This window comes from Pleurodeles waltl, chromosome 3_2 (genome assembly GCF_031143425.1).
Source record: "Pleurodeles waltl isolate 20211129_DDA chromosome 3_2, aPleWal1.hap1.20221129, whole genome shotgun sequence".
In the NCBI taxonomy this organism is placed as follows: domain Eukaryota; kingdom Metazoa; phylum Chordata; class Amphibia; order Caudata; family Salamandridae; genus Pleurodeles; species Pleurodeles waltl.
Window position 1 is genome coordinate 156,212,993 of NC_090441.1, and position 19,134 is coordinate 156,232,126.

Genomic DNA, 19,134 nt, shown 5'->3' on the forward strand with positions numbered 1-19,134 from the left:
ATCCCATCCACCTCATCCCATTTCAATCCAACCTAGTCCAATCCAATCCACCCCATATCAGTCCACCCCATTCCACACAATCCACCCCACTCAACCCAATCCAATCCACCCCACTATCTCAATCCACTCCACCCTTTTCCACCCCACTCCACTCTAGTACACTCTCTGCCACTGAACCACTGAACTTCACTCCCCTCTACTCATCTCTATGACACTCTACTCCTCCTACTCCACTTTACAACATTTCAAAAAATCCACACTACAACACTCTACTCCCCAACTCCACTCTGACACTCCATGCCACTAACTTTTAATCATGCTGAACAGCAGCCACACTGGAGCACAACATAGCAAAACACATTGTAAAGCCAATAGCTCTTGTATAGGCGAGACCTGTTGGCTTTGCCAATGCTTGGATATGGCCCTACTAAGCTCTATCATCCTGTTGCAGTGATGTCCTGAAAACTATTACATCTGCCGCATAGTATGCCTCACTGAGATGCTAAATTACCCACTTGTTCAAGAGAAAAGTAGAGTATAGGATCATACTTACTTGCTAATAGTCTAAATTTTCTCATTCTTCAAGAGAAAAGCAGGTTCTAGAAACTTTACTGAAAAATCTGCCATACAAACAAACCCGGTGTTGAAAGACCTTCAACAGTATGTCTTCATGCAGTTCCACAGTAAACAACCAACACTAGCGAAAGATGCTTGGCTCTGCTTTCCAAAGTAAATAACAGAACAACCTTCCTCATGACCCAAGAGTGAATGGGACCTGACATCAGACTCAGGGAGCCTAGACAGGTGGAAGAAACCAGCTACAGAATGACCTGTCTGGGTACCACCATTACCTGTGCCAAGAATGTTCTCCTCACAGGAAAACCAGATTCCAGTATGGAAGTATCGGAATGCGAAGCGGTCGTCTCCAGTTTCCCAGCTGTAATGCACTACCTCGTGGCCCGATGCATTGGTGCTCTCAACTGCAACTGGGACCACGATGCACTTGGTGGTCTTGCCTTTCCCACACAAGGGCTTGGGGACTTTCTGTGTTCCTTCACACCAGTAGCTGCTGAGAAGGGCTGTGGTAGACAGGGTCAAGGACAGGAGATTCAACACCACAGCCAACACCGCGCGACGCCAGTGCAAGATTTCATTAAACTCCATCTGCGAAAGCAAACAGAAGAAGAACATCAGTCACTGTACTCCAGAAAGGACTCATTGAAGTTGGTTTCTCCAGAATGAACTCAGTCCTGAGTCTCTACACGCCTACTTTACACCTTCCTTTGTAGATGTGGTGTGGCAGGAAGATGTTATACATCTCAATCCCTAAGTCAAGTCATGCTAGGATAATTTTCTGAATTCCCCATTTTGCTTTGTTTCTGTATGAAATCCATCAGCATTCCTCCACTTGCATTACATCAGGAATGGCTTTCGTATTTATCAGGGGTTATTGCTGTTGGAACCATCAGACAGAAGCTTCAAAGATTCAGACGCATATGGGCACTTCCTTCCTGGATGTTGGCTTCTCTTGCTTTCCAGTGTGAGACATCACACACACTTGACCAGATGACTCTACCCCATCAGGAACACTATATTTCAGACCAATTTACCTTCTACAAAAATGTTATTTAACCCGTTAATTCAAATGATTTAATGTACCCCAGCAAGAACTACAACTCCCAGAATGCATTATGATGATCTGGTTACCTCAAAGTAATTTGCAGACAAGAAAGTCAATATTCTGACTGTCAGGTGTTCTGCTACAGACACAAAATACTCATATCATGACATTGTAATACCTTGAACATATGCAGAAATGTGAAATGTCCCTCCAGGACTACCCTCATTCTTATCCTCTTCTGTTCTATAATTTCAGAGTGCAGATATGGAAGAATCCCCCCAATAAGCTTGCTGTTAGTTTAGACTTTGGGCACTGGGAAACTGTTATATAGCTAATTGTGATTGATATATGTGAATTTTAAATAAGGCTTAAGTAAGATGATACAGCTACATGGGTTAATGACATAAAGGTCCAATGCAACTTCTGCACTGAGCACATTACGGGCTCTAAATGAATAGCACCAGGCATGTCCTGGCAGCCGACCTGGACTGCAGCCAGCAAGTTAAGGGTAAAAATAATTTTACATGGTGAACAGCCTACTGCTCACCTTAGCTAAGGCACCAGTATTAGGTGTATTATGACATTAGTCAGAAGTTTATATACATCATTCATTTCTGGCACATTGTTTATTTCTGACTGAGTGAGTGCAGCTAAGTTCATGGTGCCTACCTGGGGCTTTCCCTCGCCCACCTGTATGACTGTAACCAGACTTCCTCAGAGAATAGCTGACTTAGGCTCCAAGTCAGAAACCCCCTCAAGGCCCACTGGTAGGCCAGGGAGCATATTTAGGGCAGCTGGCTTGCTTGAGCATGTCTGGCAGGAGGAAAGGCAGGGGTATTACCTGACGAATGTGAGGAGTGGAGAAAAGCTACGCCCTTCAAACAATTGCACCAGGCACTAGCAGGACCTACAGAGGTATACTTCATGTACCAAAAGAGAGCTATGGTTTGCAGCAACTGAGCAGCGAGGAGGGAACAACATCGAAAGGTAGAACCGTAGAATGTCACTGTAAGAAACTGGATTATTGTTTAGGGTGGGCAGTCAACCACCTCAAACAATAATAACACTAACTTGCAAGGGTGCGCCCCAAACTCACTAAATTAACCTGAGCTCAAGCCCTGGTAGCTATGGCACAGAGCAGACAGACTAAACTTAGGACAATGTGTAAAGTAAACCAAACAATAAAAATCCCAAACAAATTAGAAGGATAGAGTAAAATTGAATAAACAAAATTATACAAAAACTCAAATAAGAGAAACTAGAGATATGAATGTTTATAGTTCAAAGTAAAAATGGTGGCAAAAACCAATAAGTGGCAATAATAGTCTACAAAATCAGTAGATGAGGGTAATCCAAGAAGGCACAGACCTTCTGCCCTTGGAGTGAGCTAGTATGCCTATCAGTGGTGTCTTTAGAGAAATGAGCAATCCCCTCCTATTCAACTACCAGAAACTGGTTCTGGCATCAGCCCCCAACCCCTGGTCTGGTGTCCAACTGGCTACCTAGGGCCTAAATAACAAAGGCTGTCCCTTCCTTAGTTTTCCCTTTACACTAAACTATGAATGGGCAGGCTTAATGTCTGTCCCTTTCAGGTTAGCAAAGTTCCTAGAAACTCCCAAGCTTACTGTGCTGATATGTATGACACTCTCCACCCCAGCGTCTCCTGTCACCAGGCCTAAGCCATTGTTCCGCTCTGAGGACAGTGGTGACACCTCATTAAGGTCAAGTATAGGCTGTGTAGCTGCTGACATGCAAGGAAAATGTAACTTTATAAACATTATTTTTCTTACATATTTATTAACAATCTAACTTCATCAAAGAATCGGATTTTGAACAAATATGAGAATTAGCCTTTGAATTACCTTTTTCACAGTTTATTATCCTTTATAATCTGTACTTTGAAGTTTTGTAGGATCCAGCTGCAGCCATACAGTGAAAATAGTGTTTGGGGTCTAATCACTTGATGAACATGCCAACTTTAATTTCGCACATGTACCACCTTTACTTATAAGACACGCAACCATGTGGGCAACAAGGTCTACCTAGAGGTGATTTATAAGATTTAAGGGCAGGGTTTTCTACCTGTCTGAAAGATTTAGGGCCAGATGTCGGTGTTTCTTGAGGAGCTCCACTCAGTGAATGGAGAAAAGAGCTCTCCCAGCCTTGGGGTGCCCTATCAAATTGAGGCAATAGTGAATACTTTATGCAGTTTGGCTATGAACAGAGACGAAAGACGGAGCTGATTTCTTACAAAGTATACATTTCTGCAGGTCAGGATTTCTTAAAGAGGTAGTTCATTAATCTCTGCTTGAAAGGAGACTCCCTATTAAAAAGCACTAGCAAGTCAAAACGTCTATCTTCAATGTTCCAGAGCAGGCAAAACAGGCACTCACAAATGCTGTTTATATGCATGGCATGCACACATGCTATTTATGACTTTCAAGACTGGCTTTGCTAGTGCTGAAACAAAGTAAGTAGCAAAAGTGATTTGATTTTGTACACAATGCACATAGAAGGTAAAAACACTAATGTGACAAACTGCATACTGTTCAGATATAAATCACAGCTGTATGTTTTACAATGGAAACACTTCCCGGAAGATAGAATGATATAACAAATAGCCACCCCATAGCATGAAGTATGAAGGTAGTGGTTCTGCGTAGAGCCAAAGCCCACTCTATATACTTTAAAGAACTGGGAAATATATGTCATGCAGACAGAAGAACTGCCAAACCAACCCCAATTAATCAATGTGAGTGAAAATAGAAAGTCAGTAGGAAATTCATAGCATATTGTGTTGTGTGAATGACAAGTAAAAGGGAGCACGTGGAGAGGACTTGGCCATTTTGTGCCACAGAACATACAACTCCTATTTTTGAAATATGTCTACTATTCAAGGAAAATCAAGGAGGCCAAAAGATATGAGAATACTGAACATGCATTCAAAGAAATTATCTGAAAGATTGAAAAAACAACATTCAGAATCTGCAAACAGCTGGATTAATTAGCAAGGTTAGTAATAAACGGGAGGTTAATATGGATAAAACTGAAAGCACCTCCAGGGCACAGCAGATCAAATCACTGCAACTAAAGGCAAATGCTCAGAAGAGGTCATCGGGGAAATGTCAGCATCAAGCCTTGACGAAAGTAAATAAGCAAGCAGAGGTTCACCTAGACAGAAAAGATAAAACCAAAAGAGGACTGCAAGAATAGTTTATACAAAGCTGGCTTGATGGCCAACTGAGCCACAATGTAAGAAATCCTGGCTCTGAAGGGGGATGTAGTGAGCTATCTCCCTGTGGAATGTGAAAAATATATATTCAGGCAAGAAGAAGGCAGAACAACAATTTATAGCCATGTGGAATGATGAGGCAGTCAGTTCCATGTGATTATTTTAGATCACTAAATAAGAGTAATCTTAGGTGATTAATCGTAGACTATTAATTTTGCAACCTTTTTTGACATGAGGACCCTTTTAGTACCCTGGTTGGGCACCCATGTTTTAGCTTAGTTTCACAGCTTGTGCCTTATTTACATCTACACACGTTTTATTCATGATTTAGCAAGACTTCCTTTAGCGATAGATTGTACATATTTTATCAGCTGCTTCATTCTAAAAAGGCAAGGATCACATTGTACATTTAATCAGCCTTTGCACCATCTATAATCTGTAGGTTTATCCAAGGCTGTTATACAGTACATGATATGCCAACTCGTGCTGCTAGTTCAGGAGCCAGCTTCTATCTCCGAGACACAGCATTACATCAGAACTGTGTTCCAAATGAGGCATGGGTTGTTATATAAACTACACATTCAGCCAAGGGGGGTAGAGGGAATTCTGGTGATGAACATCAAGGGACTCGTACTACACCACACCCAGCGGTGCTGTTGCTGACTTCTCAGCTTCCCAGGAGGCTTGCCATCTAACCAACAGTTAAATCCCTGCTATCCTATTCAGGTTTGGGACCGGGGCAATTCCTTTAGATCGGGTCAGGCAGGAGGTTACAATGAATATGCTCTGAGATGTAGACATAGGGTTAGGTTAGAACCTCTAGAACATCTAGAACTACACAACATGGTGGGGCTGTTTATCTTCTTCACTTTGATCATGATGTTGATTACCTTGCTTTGTTTCATCTGTCTAACTATTGCAGCACGTGCTTTTTGTACCAGAATGAGATTGCATCAATAAATGTTTTTCATCCTTTGTCTTGCCTTGGCATGCGTGAGTAACTGAACGAAAGGGGTACAATCTGTTTCCATGACTTCCCTGAGGAGTCAGAGTGTCAGGTTCAGGTTTCCAAAATCAGCTTTCACCCCACAGGTTTGGAGGTTTGGGTGAGGCACCGCAAGCTAGCCAGGAGTTAGACCAACAGCTACTAGTGGTGTGGGTTGCATTCATTCTCCCTCACTTGGCAGTGCTGCCATCCCAAACATGCACTTCTATTACGAAAGTAAGACCTGTAAAACACTTTATTTTTCACAATCATTCAGAAGTGAGTCATTTAGAAATCTTAGTAAAACTAATCACCGTGGATTGGTGTTTATGGAATACCGATTGCAGAGGTTAAATGGGTTGTCACAAATAAGTTAGAGTGTGAACCAATACAGCACCAAGAGTTTACACATCTTATATAGTATCCCTGAGAAAAAGGCTAGCTTTATAAGGAGAAAGTTTCAGTAGCTGGTTTCTAGGACAGTGGTACGATATGATGACTGTGGATTTAACATATTTAAGGATAGGTGCCAGGATGGAAACAGTGACTGAAGTGTTTAGGTAGGACAATACACTAGGAAAAAGCAGCAGAGGCTGAATTTAGTAAGTGAAGGTGTGTAGAGGAGCATGTTTGAATAGATAAAATAGGTAGATAGGTAAAACAGACTAGAGTTTTCTGGGAATTTCCATTTAGAAATGAAAGCAGTTGTTATTGGGGCAGGAGGGAAAGCATACATTTTCTTGTTCGATTAGGACACAGTCTGATTGAGAGTGGGGCTAGAATAAGTGGTCAGAGACTAGTTGGTAAAAATGAATCATGTTCCCATTAAGGTTCAGAACAACAATGAAGGGATAGCAGGTGGACAAAAAGTCACGAATCATAGGTAGTAGTACAAATAATTGTCCACTCACTTAGGACACTACAGTAAGATGGTATATAGGCAAAAGACAGTAGTGGAAATCAGGGGAAGAATTGGAATCTGCTAGATCCGCACTATACAAACACCACAAACATACATGCATCTATACATATAATAGAGGTGAATAACTTATTGAGAAGGAATTCACCTCTGCAATCATGTGTGTGTGTGAGGGAGTGCCTGTGTGAAGGGCAGCAGGATCTTAGTCACTCAATATCATGAGGCACATTTCTGAAGGGTACATATCTCCCTATAACATGGGGTACAGTTCAGCTATGTAACTATTACTTGACAGTAGGAGGGCAGAGTTCAGCAGGACGCCAATTAGTCATGATTATGAGGCAAGAGGTCACCAGGATACCGTTTAGTAAATGATATGGGGCATAGCTCAACAAAGTTTAACCACTCACTAATTCGTTCAGCAGCTTATCAATCATTCAATGTCATGAAGGCAGATTTCAGTAGGCAACCAATGTGAGATTACAGTTTCCTGCTGCCTAAAATATATTATGTACACCTTTCGTGAGCATTATCCCTCCCTAGCGTACCTAGAAATCCTTACAGTAACTCGCTGAAGTGAGAGGCAGTGCTCATAGCAGTAGTTCCTTGGAGTACTAAATTCCTATGTCCCAGTTAGTGGACAATTCCCTTGGGATCATCCAAAACATTGGCTCATGCCCCCTAGTGCTTCAAAACAATAATGCAATATTTATTTGATTAATAGCAATACATATTTATTTATTCAATCTGGTTATGTGCCAATCACCAGAAGCCCAGGGAATGGAGGAGGAATAGCAAGAATAAACAATAAGTCAATGAAAGTACAGTATCATAGATATGGACCTACCATTCGAGAAAACAGGTAGTCCGCTTCACTGTAAGGGGCCTTAGTCTAATGGATAAGGTGTTCCTTTACATATTTTACTCATGAGCTGTAGGTTTGCTTTAATAGCTTTGTCTTAAGATTTTTTTAAAGAATGGTAACCTGGGAGGGGCTCACACCAATGGCACCAAGGAGTTCCAGAGAAAAGCTCACTGAGTTCTCATTGCTTTACAGTGTTTCTTTACCATGAATTAAGATATGGTGATCTTTTCCTTGTGAATGACCATTGCAGACATCATTCAGAAATGGTTTAGGATATATCTGTCAGCAATTGGACTATTAATTTGAAGGGGGAAGCACTACCAACTTAATAACAAAATGTGGTTAGGTAACAATGCAGTTCTAGGAGAATCTCTGCTCAAGTCCTGATAAGAACGACACGAGGTGCTGGGAATTCCATAAAGAAAAAGGCTGTTAAACTCAAGGAGTACCAAATAACAATAACGTCAAGAGCACAACACATTACATTTCCCAACTAAAAAAGTAAAAACGTAATGAGCAAAAAGATACCAAAATCTTTAAAATAGAATGAGAGAATTCAGAGCTATGAAGGCAAAACGTCTACAATTAAGCAAGGGTCTTGTAAGCCAAGCAGGTCGCATTAGACAAACATTTTAACTTGGGAGTATGAAGATTTTCTGCTTTTTAAAAACCTCTAATGGGGCAAGGCAGGATGCTAAAACCAATGAGATACTCTTGAAGTTGGATATGTCTGTGTTGATCAGTTTTGGAGTGAAACGCTTCAAGCAGGGTAAAGCAAGATTCAATATTCACTGAGGTCACTTTGCTGTTGGGATAGATATGCTGCCTTGCACCAGTCCAAAATGTAAGTAATTTTTTTCAATATTGAAAATCTTTCAGTAGAGCAAGACTTGAAGCTGCAGCTGGGTAGGGCTCCATGAAAGCAGATTCATTGAGAGGTCTTTTTCTTTGCCTCGAAAAGCTCAGAGCAGATCAACCTGTATATCATACTCGGCACCGAAAGCCTCAGCATCTTGTCCAAGATCATAGAGCTCAGAACAAAAGTCCCAATCAGTTCTAGGTTCTGGAAAGCCACTCCTACTGCCCCAGGTGATAAGGGCTGGCATCTAGGCACCACATTACATGTCAGACAGAATTTCTTCACAATCTAGCCTTCAGTGGGTACCTGGGATTTCTTGGGGTCAGGAAGCCATTCTGCCTTTTGTGTCCCTTAGCATCAACAGGAAGCTAAGCACTTTCACCTTGGAGAGTCTTCTGGTGCTAGCAGGAGTCAGCGTTTAGGCTGTCTTCTTTCTTCGGGTGGCGTAGTCATTGGCGGGTACCCAGGCTCGGGATGGCGCTACATCTAGAACTTGGCACTTCATTCTATGGCTTCAACTCTTCTCAAGCTTACTCTCACCCACTAAGTTATCTCCCTTTTTCCTCCATTCCTTCCTATGCATCACCTTTCCTTCAGTATAATGTAAGTATATTCATGCTGCTTCGCGCTCTTTACTTGGCCTCAGTAAAATAAACAATGAAGCTGCTCCCTAGAGTACAAGGTTATCCTAGCAGTAGCCCTGTGGAACACCAAAGTGTTCTTATATTACAAGAATATTGTCACAGTAACCCTCTGGAATCAATCAATCAATCAGAGATTTGTAGAGTGCACTACTCACCCCTAAGGGTCTCAAGGGGGTGGGTCCTCGATGCATGTCGAAGAGCCAGGTCTGAAGGTTCTTCTTGAATTGAGGTAGCGATGGTGACTGCCTGAGGTGCAGGGGCAGGGTGTTCCAGCTCTTTGCCGCAAAGGATCTTCCTTCAGCCGAGGTCTTCCACATGTGGGGTAGGGTGGCTAGTGCCTGTTGACAGGAGGGAAGAAGTCTGGCGGGGGAGTAGAAGGTGATGAGGTGGTTGAGGTAGGTGGGCCCAAGGTTGTGAAGAGCCTTGTAAGCGTGTACAAGGAGTTTGAAGTTGATCCTTTTCTCGATGGAGAGCAAGTGGAGGCCTTTCAGGTGTCTGGTGATGTGTTTGCGGTGGGAGGCATTCAGGATGAGTCTGGCGGAGGCGTTCTGGATGTGTTGTAGTTTCTTTCTTCTTCTGGGTGGTGCCCGCGTAGAGGGCATTGCCATAGTCAAGCCTGCTGATAACCAGGGCGTGAGTTACAGCCCTGTGGCAGTCGTTTGGGATCCATTTGAAGATCGTCCAGAGAAGTTGGAGTGTGTGGAAACAGGAGGATGTGACAGAGTAGACCTGGCGGGTCATGGCGGGAGATGAATCCAGGATGAAGCTGATGTTGCGTGCGTTTTTTGTTGGTGTGGGAGGGTTCAGAGTGTAGCAGGCCACCAGGAGTCATCCTAGGCTGATGTGGAGGCTCCCAGGATGAGGATCTCAGTCTTGTCTGAGTTGAGCTTGAGCCAACTCTCCTTCATCCAGGTGGCGACAGCTTCCATTCCTTTGCGGAAGTTCTTCTTGGCAGTTGTAGGGTTTTTGGTCAGTGAGATGATCCGCTGGGTGTTGGCGGCATAGGAGACGATGTTCAGTCCTCGGCTTTTGACGATGGACACAGACGGGGCCATGTAGATGCTGAAGAGTGTAGGGCTCAGAGAGGAGCCCTGGGGCACTCCGCAGCTGATCTCCAAAGGTTTCAACAGGTATGATGGGAGTCTGACCCTCTGGGTTCCTCCGGTCAGGAAGGAGGGTAGCCACTGAAGGGCCTTCTCACAGATGCCAAGTGTATGGAGCCTGGAACAGAGGGTGTGATGGGAGACCATGTGCAAGGCAGCCGATAGTTCCAGTAGGATGAGGGCTGCTGTTTGGTCACAGTCACGGTTGAGGTCAAGTGGATGTCATCTGTGGCGGCAAGGAGGACGGTATCTGTGCTGTAGTTGCTCCTGAAGCCTGATTGGGTGATGTCCAGGATGTTGTTATCCTCTATGTGTTTGAGTAGCTGTTCGTTGTTGGCCTTTTCAGTGACCTTGGCTGGGAAAGGCAGCAGGGAGATGGGGCAGTAGCTCTTGAGATCCAGGGGGTCATCTGTGGGTTCCTTCAGGAGCTAGCGGATCTCGGTGTGCTTCCAGTCCTCGGGAAAGGTAGCCGTCTCCATGGAGCAGTTGAGAGTGTGGCAGAGCTTGGGTGCGATCGAGGTGTTGGCTTTGTTGAAAATGTGGTGGGGACAGGGATCAGTAAGGGCTCCGAAATATCACAACATCATCAGAGCTTCTTGGCGTCCTCATGGTAGTTTCTTGGGGTAGCAGGAAGTTCTTGCAGCAGCTCTCAGAAGTACCAGAATGAGCTTGCAGCAGCTCACTGAAGTACCAATATGCTTACAGTACACAACCATGCTCAAAGCTGCTCTCTGCAATACCAGGGCATCATCACAAGACCTCCATAAAACAGTTTAATATGAGCAACGTACCTGCATCAAGTATGATAATGTGCTAGTGGTGACTCTCTGGAGTATCACGCTGTAGTCTCTTACGGATGCCACACTTGACTACATTGTGTGACATCTCTGTACCATAAGCCCATCACTCACCAAACTGGGAAACCATTACAAAGTTGTGGACTTCTCACTGGTAATAGATACACATAAATAGATCAGTGGTAGAAAAACCTAACCTCACTAGAGCAGTGGAATGTTTGTGCTTGAAAGGTTTCTGCAGGGATCGGGTGAGGTCACATGGTTCCATGGGCGCTGGACTTGGCCTCTTAGGAGACGGGGAGGTCCATGTAGGCTTCTAATCATCTTGCAAATAAAGAAGTTTCTTACCTGTTTGAACTCAGCGTCTTCACTACCATTTGGCAATGAGTGTCTGCTGAGAAGACAACACCAGCAGGCTGCTGTGAAGGTGCACCTCAAGACGTGATTGCTGTCATTTGACATTACAACATCTATTGTAGGAATAGAACAGCGCACGGACATTGTGACAGAGCAGTGAACTAACTGCAGTTTGTGAACACTTTCCCTCCTTATGCTAAGGCACATTTAAATGAAAAAATATGTTGGGGCATTTTTCTTAGAGACTGGATAGTTATAAATAGTTTTCCCACTCTCAACATTTCAGAAATTATGTTGCTACTTAAACATGTCATGTATTTCAAGAGTTTAAATTTAAAATCCGTGTACCACCAAAAAAGAATTACACCTAAAGTTTAAATCTCTAATGGCCTTTGTAATGATGAAGCAATGCGTTTCAATTTACAAGGCTTACATTAGATTTAGAATGCACATCAAGCGTTTTCAACACATGATGAGCAAGAACAAGATTACATTTTGATCTTTGGAGCAACAGAAGAAGAACTTCTCTGGTGGTTAGGGGACGTTTTGACAGTTTTGAGGCAGTACGGTCTCACTCCCCTAAAAGATAAATGTTGATTCCTACTAAGAGTATTTGAGTATCTGTGGCATACTATTTGAGTCCAACCTGTTAAGCCCAAGGAAGAACTGGTAAAAGCAATAAGGTTACAACCATCACTCCAAGGAAGGGACCAGCTTTGCTTGTTCAAGGAATTGATTGAATAGTATTCAAAATTTGTGAGACATCGTGCAGAAAAAAAATAATCTTCAAGAAAAGAGGACGATTCAAGAAAATAAACAAGCATTGGCAAAGCCAATAGGTCTGGCACTGGCTGCCAGCCTTTTCTCAATTCTTGTTTTGTCATGGTTTTTGCAAAACTTCATCGCTCTGGAAGCTGCCGGGGACCCATTAAATCGAAAAAACATACATATAAGTATTTTTCTGCTCTAGAAAAAGTGCACATTACCACAGTACACTCAGAACTGAAGGGAACTATCTTGTGCATGGATGTGCTCCTTGTGAAAGGGCAGCATGTCTTAACTCCTAATCGAGCCAGCTAATGGTTGAAGTGGGCTAACATTGCCTCTTGGTACATGCTGGAGTGGGTAGAAGAAAAATGTGAACAACTCAATAATAGACTAATGGACAAAGTTTGTCTTAAAACCACTATAAGTAACTTTGCTGTTCATAATTGTACTAAAAATCAAAAGTCCTTGGCTAACATAGACCTAAAAAAGCCATTGGTCTGGCATTGGCTGCTAGCCTCAAAAACGACAAGAAAGAAAGTAAGGAAGGAAGGAAAGAAGGAAAAATGGAGGAAGGCAGACATAAAAGGTACAAGAAGGGCAACAATTGAAGGCAACGGAGAAAAAAGGTGGGAAGAAGGAAAGAAGGCAAAAAGAAGAAAGAAGGAAAGAAGGCAACAAGAAGAAAGAAGGAAAGAAGGCAAAAAGAAGAAGGAAGGAAAGAGAAGAGGAAAGTAAGAAAGAAAGAAAGAAAAAAAGAAAGAAAAAAGAAAGAAAGAAAGAGAGAGAGAAAGAAAGAGAGAGAGAAAGAAGTCAAAACAAAAAAGCAAAATAAAACAGTTAAGAAAGAAGGAAAGAAAGGAAGAAAGAAGGCAAAAAGAAAGACAGGACAGAAAGCACACAATAAAGAAGGAAAGAAAATAAAGAAAAACGCAAAGAATAAAAAAGAAAGAAAGATGGAAAAAATAAAGAAGGAATGAATGAAAGAAAGAAGGCAAACAAAGAAAGTCTAAAAGAAGGAAAGAAAACTGAAAGAAGGCAAAAATAAAAAACGAAGAAAGGAAGGTAAAAGAAAGAAAGAGTGAAATAAGATAAAAGGGAAAGAAAGAAGACAAAAAGAAAGTACAAAGGAAAGACTGCAAAAAAGAACAAATGAAAGAAAAAGAAAAAAGTAAAGAAGGCAAGTAATAAATATGCAAAATAGAAAAGGCAAGTAGGAAAAAGGAACAAAGGTAGAAAAGAAAGAAGAGGGCTAACATTACCTCTTGATGCATGCTGTAGTGGGTAGAAGAACAATGTGAACAACACACATATGGACAAAGTCTGGGGCTGAAAATCCCTATAAGTAACTTTTTTATACATACTTCCACTAAAATCAAAAGGGCTTAGCTAACATAGACTTTAAAAAGCTATTGGCCTGGCATTGGCTGCTATCCACACCTTGGGAAATAAGGCAAGAAAGAAGGAAAGAAAGTAGAGAGGGAAGGAAAGAAGGAAAAAATGGAGGAAGGCAGACAAAAAAATGAACAAGAAGGGCAATAAAGAAAAAAAGAAAGCAAAAGTGAAGGAAAGAAGGAAGAGAGGAAGGCATAAAAGAAAGGAAGGAAGGAAGGCAAAAATAAAGAAAGGAGAGAAGAAGGAAAGAGGAAAAAAGGAAAGAAGAGTGAAGGAGAAATGAAAAGAAGGCAAGAAAGAAGGAAAGACAGAAAGAATGCAAAAAGGAAGAATGAAAGAAAAAAGGAAAGGAAGGAGAAAAGAAAGGAAGAAGGCAAAAAGAAAGAAAAGGATAGAATGCAAAAAATATGGAAGGAAAGAATGAAGAAAGAAAGAAAGAAAGAAAGAAAGAATGAATGAAAGAAAGATGGAACAAAAACAGAAACAATGCAAAAATAAAGAACAGAAAAGAAGGTAAAAAGAAAGAAAGTGAAAGAATGCAAAAAGGAGAGAAAGCAAAAAAGAGTAAGAAGGAAAGAATGCAAAAAGGAAAAAAGAAAAATGAGAGAAGGCAAGTAATATAGATGCAAAAACACAAGGAAAGAAGGAAAGAAAAAGGTACAAAGGCAAAAAAGAAAGTAAGGAAAGAAATAGGGAAAGAAGCAAAAAAGAAAAAAGGAATGAAATGAAAAAGAAGGAAAAAAGGAAGCAGGAAAGAGAGAAAGAAAGAAGGAAAAAGAGAAAGAAGGAAAAAGAAAGAAAGAATAAAAATAAGACGGAATGAAGGCAAGAAAAAGGAAAGAAAATAAAAGAAGGAAAGAAGGCAAAACGGACAGAAAAAGAAAGAGAGAATGTAAGAAGGAAAGAAGGTAAAAGGTAAGAAAATAAGACATCAAAAAAGAAAAAAGGGAAGACAAAAAATGAAAGAAATGACCAAAGTAAAAAGAAAGGCAAAAAAGGAAGAAAGAAGGAAAGAAAGAAGGCAGAAAAGGAAAAACGAAAGCAACAATGAAGAAAAAAAGAAAGAAAAGGGAAAGAAAGAAAAAAGGAAAAAAGAAGATAGAATGAAGGGAGGAAATAGGGTTCATAGTATAAAATATTGTATACTAAAACACAAATCACACCCCACATATTCTTAAGTAAAACTGTTACAGGTTAGCTGCAATTTAAACACCACAAATGTTGGCTTTATTCCTGGGCAAAGATTATCAAGGAGCCATTGGTGAAAAACCCAGTCCAGGAACACAATAAGGTGAGCTGTGAAATAGCAGCAGTCCACTTCAAATATAATTTACAACAGACAGCATTAGATGGAGTGAATAACTGCTAAAACTGGTATGTGCCCTGTGCTCACTTTAGATGCGTAGGGCACTAAAGGGAACTCCTTGTGTGTGAATGTGCACCTTGTGAAAGAGCAAAATGAAATCACTCAAAAATACATGAACCAGAGTCTTAAGTAGGCTGACCCACTACCCCGTGCTGTATGCTGTAGAGGGCAAATGCAAAATGTGAATGCCACAAAAACAGACCAATGGGTGAAGAGAGGTGGCTGATAGTCCCTTTAAGTAAGAATATTATGCATATTATTTTAGTAAAGTCAAAAGGGCTTTGTAGGGAGCTGGCCTGCTGTGTGGTTAGCACCTACGGTGTTATCACCTTATACAAGGTCAAGGTATTAGTGAGGTGTAGTTAGTGTCTAGGAAGCCAGGCTCTCTAGAAGTAGCTGTGGATAAGCAGCCTAGGCTTATCTAGGAGACATTGAAAGCTTATGAAACATCACTGTAGTCACAAAGCACTTACACACATGAAAGAATCACAGAGTGTTACAAAAATAAAGGTACTTTATTTTAGTGACACAAATACTGAAATACTATAAAGGCAATATCCTAACTGGAGGTAAGTAAACACACTATTATATGTACATTAGAAGTCAGGAATTCGCATAAAATGCAATAGAAAACAGTGAAAGCAATAGAAAATACTGAAGGCCTAGGGTAGGACCGAACCATATACATACCAGAGTGCCCCTCAGAGACCAGGAGAAGAGAGGTAAATACCTGGTTTTCCCCAAACCCACCAAAAAGACTTCAGAAGAGGATAATGCAAGACTCAGACAAGAGTCCAAGAAACCAAAGGTGGATCCTGGAAAAGAAGGGGACCAAGTCCAGTTTACGTTGCAGTGTCCGGTGGTGACAGGAGCCACTACACACCCATCTGTGGATGCAGGACCAGGTCGACAGTGGACGAAGACAGTCAGCAGTGCAGCCCTGGAGCAGCTGAAGAAGGATTACAGTCAGTCAGTGGTGTGGAAAAATCACCAACAAGCCTTGGCAAAGACAAATGTTGTGGATGAAGAAATGCGGAACTGCCAGGAACCAGCAAGGTCCAGGGGACTCAACCCATATAGAGGAGTCCCGGGTGACCCTCAGCAGTGAGGAGAGTCACAGGCAGAGGAGGCAGCCCCCAGAGGCGACCTACAGGTAGCAAGCATAGGAGTCGAAGTGAGGCCCATGCAGCACACCTTGGAAGGAGTCCCAAGTCTCAGGAAAAGCACGCAGACAGCGTTGCATCACAGGGAAGAGTGCTGGGGGCAGGGGCTACATGGAGCCTGAAGATCCTTTGGAGGAGATGCCAACAAGCCTAGGTATCTGCAAGAGATGCATTGCAAGGGGGTACTGTCCTGCATGGAGAGGTAAAAGCTTACCATATTCCAAGTTGAACAGCTGGTAGAGAGGACCAAGGGAACCACTCCAGACCACCACCGTGATGCAGGATCAATGCAGCTCTGGAGGAGAGGAGATCCACACAGCCGTTCGTCGTTCCATTTAGTGCATGCAAGGGAGATTCCTTCTTGCTTCTTGGTGCATACTGAAGACTCTCCGCCATCAGAGGATGCACAGTCGAGGAAATGTTGCAGTTGCTGGAAAGAGCTGGAGAAACAATGTTAAAGAACAGAGTCGTCACCGTAGCTGCAGATTGTAGGTTCCTGTGAAGTCTACTTGCGGTTCCAGTGGCCAGAAGTCAAAGAAAACCTATGCAGAGGAGACCTGCTGGAATCTTGCACCTCAGATCTGAGGACCCCCCCAAGAGGGAGATCCTAATTAGCCCTGAAAAGGGGATTGGTCACCTAGCAAGGTGACCACGTATCAGGATGGGGCTGTGACGTCACCTGCCTGACCTGGCCCCTCAGATGCTTCCAGAGGCCTCTGCCCATCTTGGATTCAAGATGGCAGAATCAAGTGGCCACCTGGAGGAGCTCTGGACTTCCCATTGTCCAGTTTTGCACCAGATTACGGACTGGAGGTCCCTGACCAGTGCAGACTGGTTTATGCAAGGAGGGCACCAAATGTGCCCTTCAAAGCATACCAGTGGCTTGGGGAGGCTATTCAAAAGGGAGAAAGTGTTGCTTCCCTCTCCCAAAGGTAATCCTTTGTTCTGCCTTCCTGGGCTCGAGCTGGTCAATCAGCAGGAGGGCAGAAACCTGTCTGTAGAATGTCAGCAGCGTGAGCTTCCCGGGAAAACCCTACAAACCGGTAGGAGCAAAGCTGGGGATCCACTAAGGAGCCCCCAGAGTGCATGGAATCATGCAACCAATACTGGATAACAGTATTGGGGTATGATTCCAACATTTTGTATACCAGACATGCCCGGGTTCGGAGTTACAATTATGTAGCTGGACACAAGTAGTGATCTGTGTCCAATACACAGGTAAAATGGCTTCCCCGCACTTTCGTACGTCCAGAAAAATGGAGCTGGAGTTGGAGTTCGTAGGGGCACCTCTTCTCATGCAGGGGTGCCCTCACACACAGGTATTTGCACCCTGCCCTCTGGGCTAGGAGGGCCTACCAGAGGGGTGACTCACACTGACCCGGTGCAGTAACCTGAAGTGAAAGGGTGCACGCACCTTTTCATGCAGGCTGCAATGGCAGGCCTGCAGGCACATTTTACTTGGGCTCCCATGGGTGGCACAACACATGCTGCAGCCCATTGAAATTCCCTGGTGCACTAATGCCATGGGTACCTGGGTACCATATACTAGGGACTTATATGGGGGCATCAGTATGCCAAATGTGGGGTATGTGAAGTCCAAGCAACCAAATTTAGAGGGACAGAGGACAATCACTGGGGTACTGGTTAGCAGGATCCCAGTGAACACAGTCAAAACATATTGCCATCAGGCAAAAAGTGGGGGTAAGCATGATAAAAAGTGCCTACTTTCCTACAGTCTTGGCTAAAGCCAGACTTAAAAATGAGAATTTCAAAGCAAGTTGAATATCCTGTTTGATAGCAAATCCGCAAGTGTATAAAATGTGAGTGCTCAATGTGTGGGCGTTGTACTGTCACAAAACAGAGGGAGCATAGAAAAGCAGGTGACTTTTGCATCTAGGTCACTAAGCCCAGCAGAAAGCAATCTTGCTGTGATCGGAAGAGAAGCATTAGTAGCAGCTTGGGGTGCGGAGCACTTTCACACTGATTTGTGAGGCCTGATTTTTAAGTTAAAAAGGGGCCATAAACCATTGGTAAAAAGTATCGGAGCCAGGAGGGGTGAAGAGTGGGAGCAGGCTGCTGGCACTGACATGGGGATGCAGGTGCTGACAAGATGTGTGAGTACCTGCAGGGTGGAACAGAGGAGCAGATGTGATGCCTGCCTTGCGGAGTTACTTTCAGGTCCAAGAAGAAGTGAGTTTAGATGTCACCAACAGTGTAGTGATGGAGAGGAGAGGAGAGGTGAGCAAGCCACCCAAATATCAGAGAGAGTTGACCTAGAGCCGAGCCAGGGGTGTGGCTTGGCTCTAAGAGCCGTAACACGAGCCGAGCCCTTCAAATATGTTCTATGTAAATTACACTACAAATGTTGTTTTAAAATATGATGGCCTTTAAAATTAAAAAGAAGTGACAATTTCTAAACATAAATCTAGAAACATTATAAACAACCAGTCTCTCTCCAGGAGAAGATAGAATTTCTGAACAAGTAGCAGGTCGATTTTCATGTCGCCACTCCATATTGGCCACTATTGTTTAACTACATGAAGTAGCAATATGGTCAATTGCGTCCAATCAAGACAGGTTTTGAACAGAGCCCAGCAGGTGCTTTCCAATACCACGAAAAGAAAAGGAGCTAAAGTAAAGTCAAATACTTGCCTAGGATGACACCATTTGGTCTAACGAGAAGCTGGGATTAATCCCGGGTTTCCTGGCTCCATACTGCGCAATTAAGCCACAGAATGGGTGTCTCCTCATATCTTCTGCTTAACTCCAAAGGACAGTGCTTTATGTTCAATTCTTCAGTTAACTAAATTGGTAAACTCGCCGATTGTCACACATTAAATAAATTGACCCAAGAAGTGCTTCTAAGGTTGAAAAAAATAAGTATTCATGTTAGAAATGGGGGATCTAGTTGGCAGAGGTATACACCCTTGTCCAAGTAGGGACCACAACCCTAGTCAGGGTAAGTCACACACAATCCAAATTATCCTGTGCCTACCCTCTGGTAGCTTGGCACTGAGCAGTCAGGCTTAATTTAGAAGGTAATATGTAAAGTATTTGTGCAAA

At 42.8% G+C, this 19,134-nt stretch overlaps 1 protein-coding gene across 2 annotated transcripts in view; it reads right to left on the minus strand.

The window, feature by feature from the left end:
• The window catches only part of LOC138286614 (germ cell-specific gene 1-like protein), a 136,005-nt gene that overhangs the window by 83,214 nt on the left and 33,657 nt on the right, over positions 1-19,134 (minus strand). For both annotated transcript variants that reach the window (XM_069227043.1, XM_069227044.1), the window contains exon 3: positions 852-1,164. In XM_069227043.1, coding sequence (XP_069083144.1) covers positions 852-1,164 — 313 coding nt within the window. The remainder of the gene's footprint in view (positions 1-851; positions 1,165-19,134) is intronic.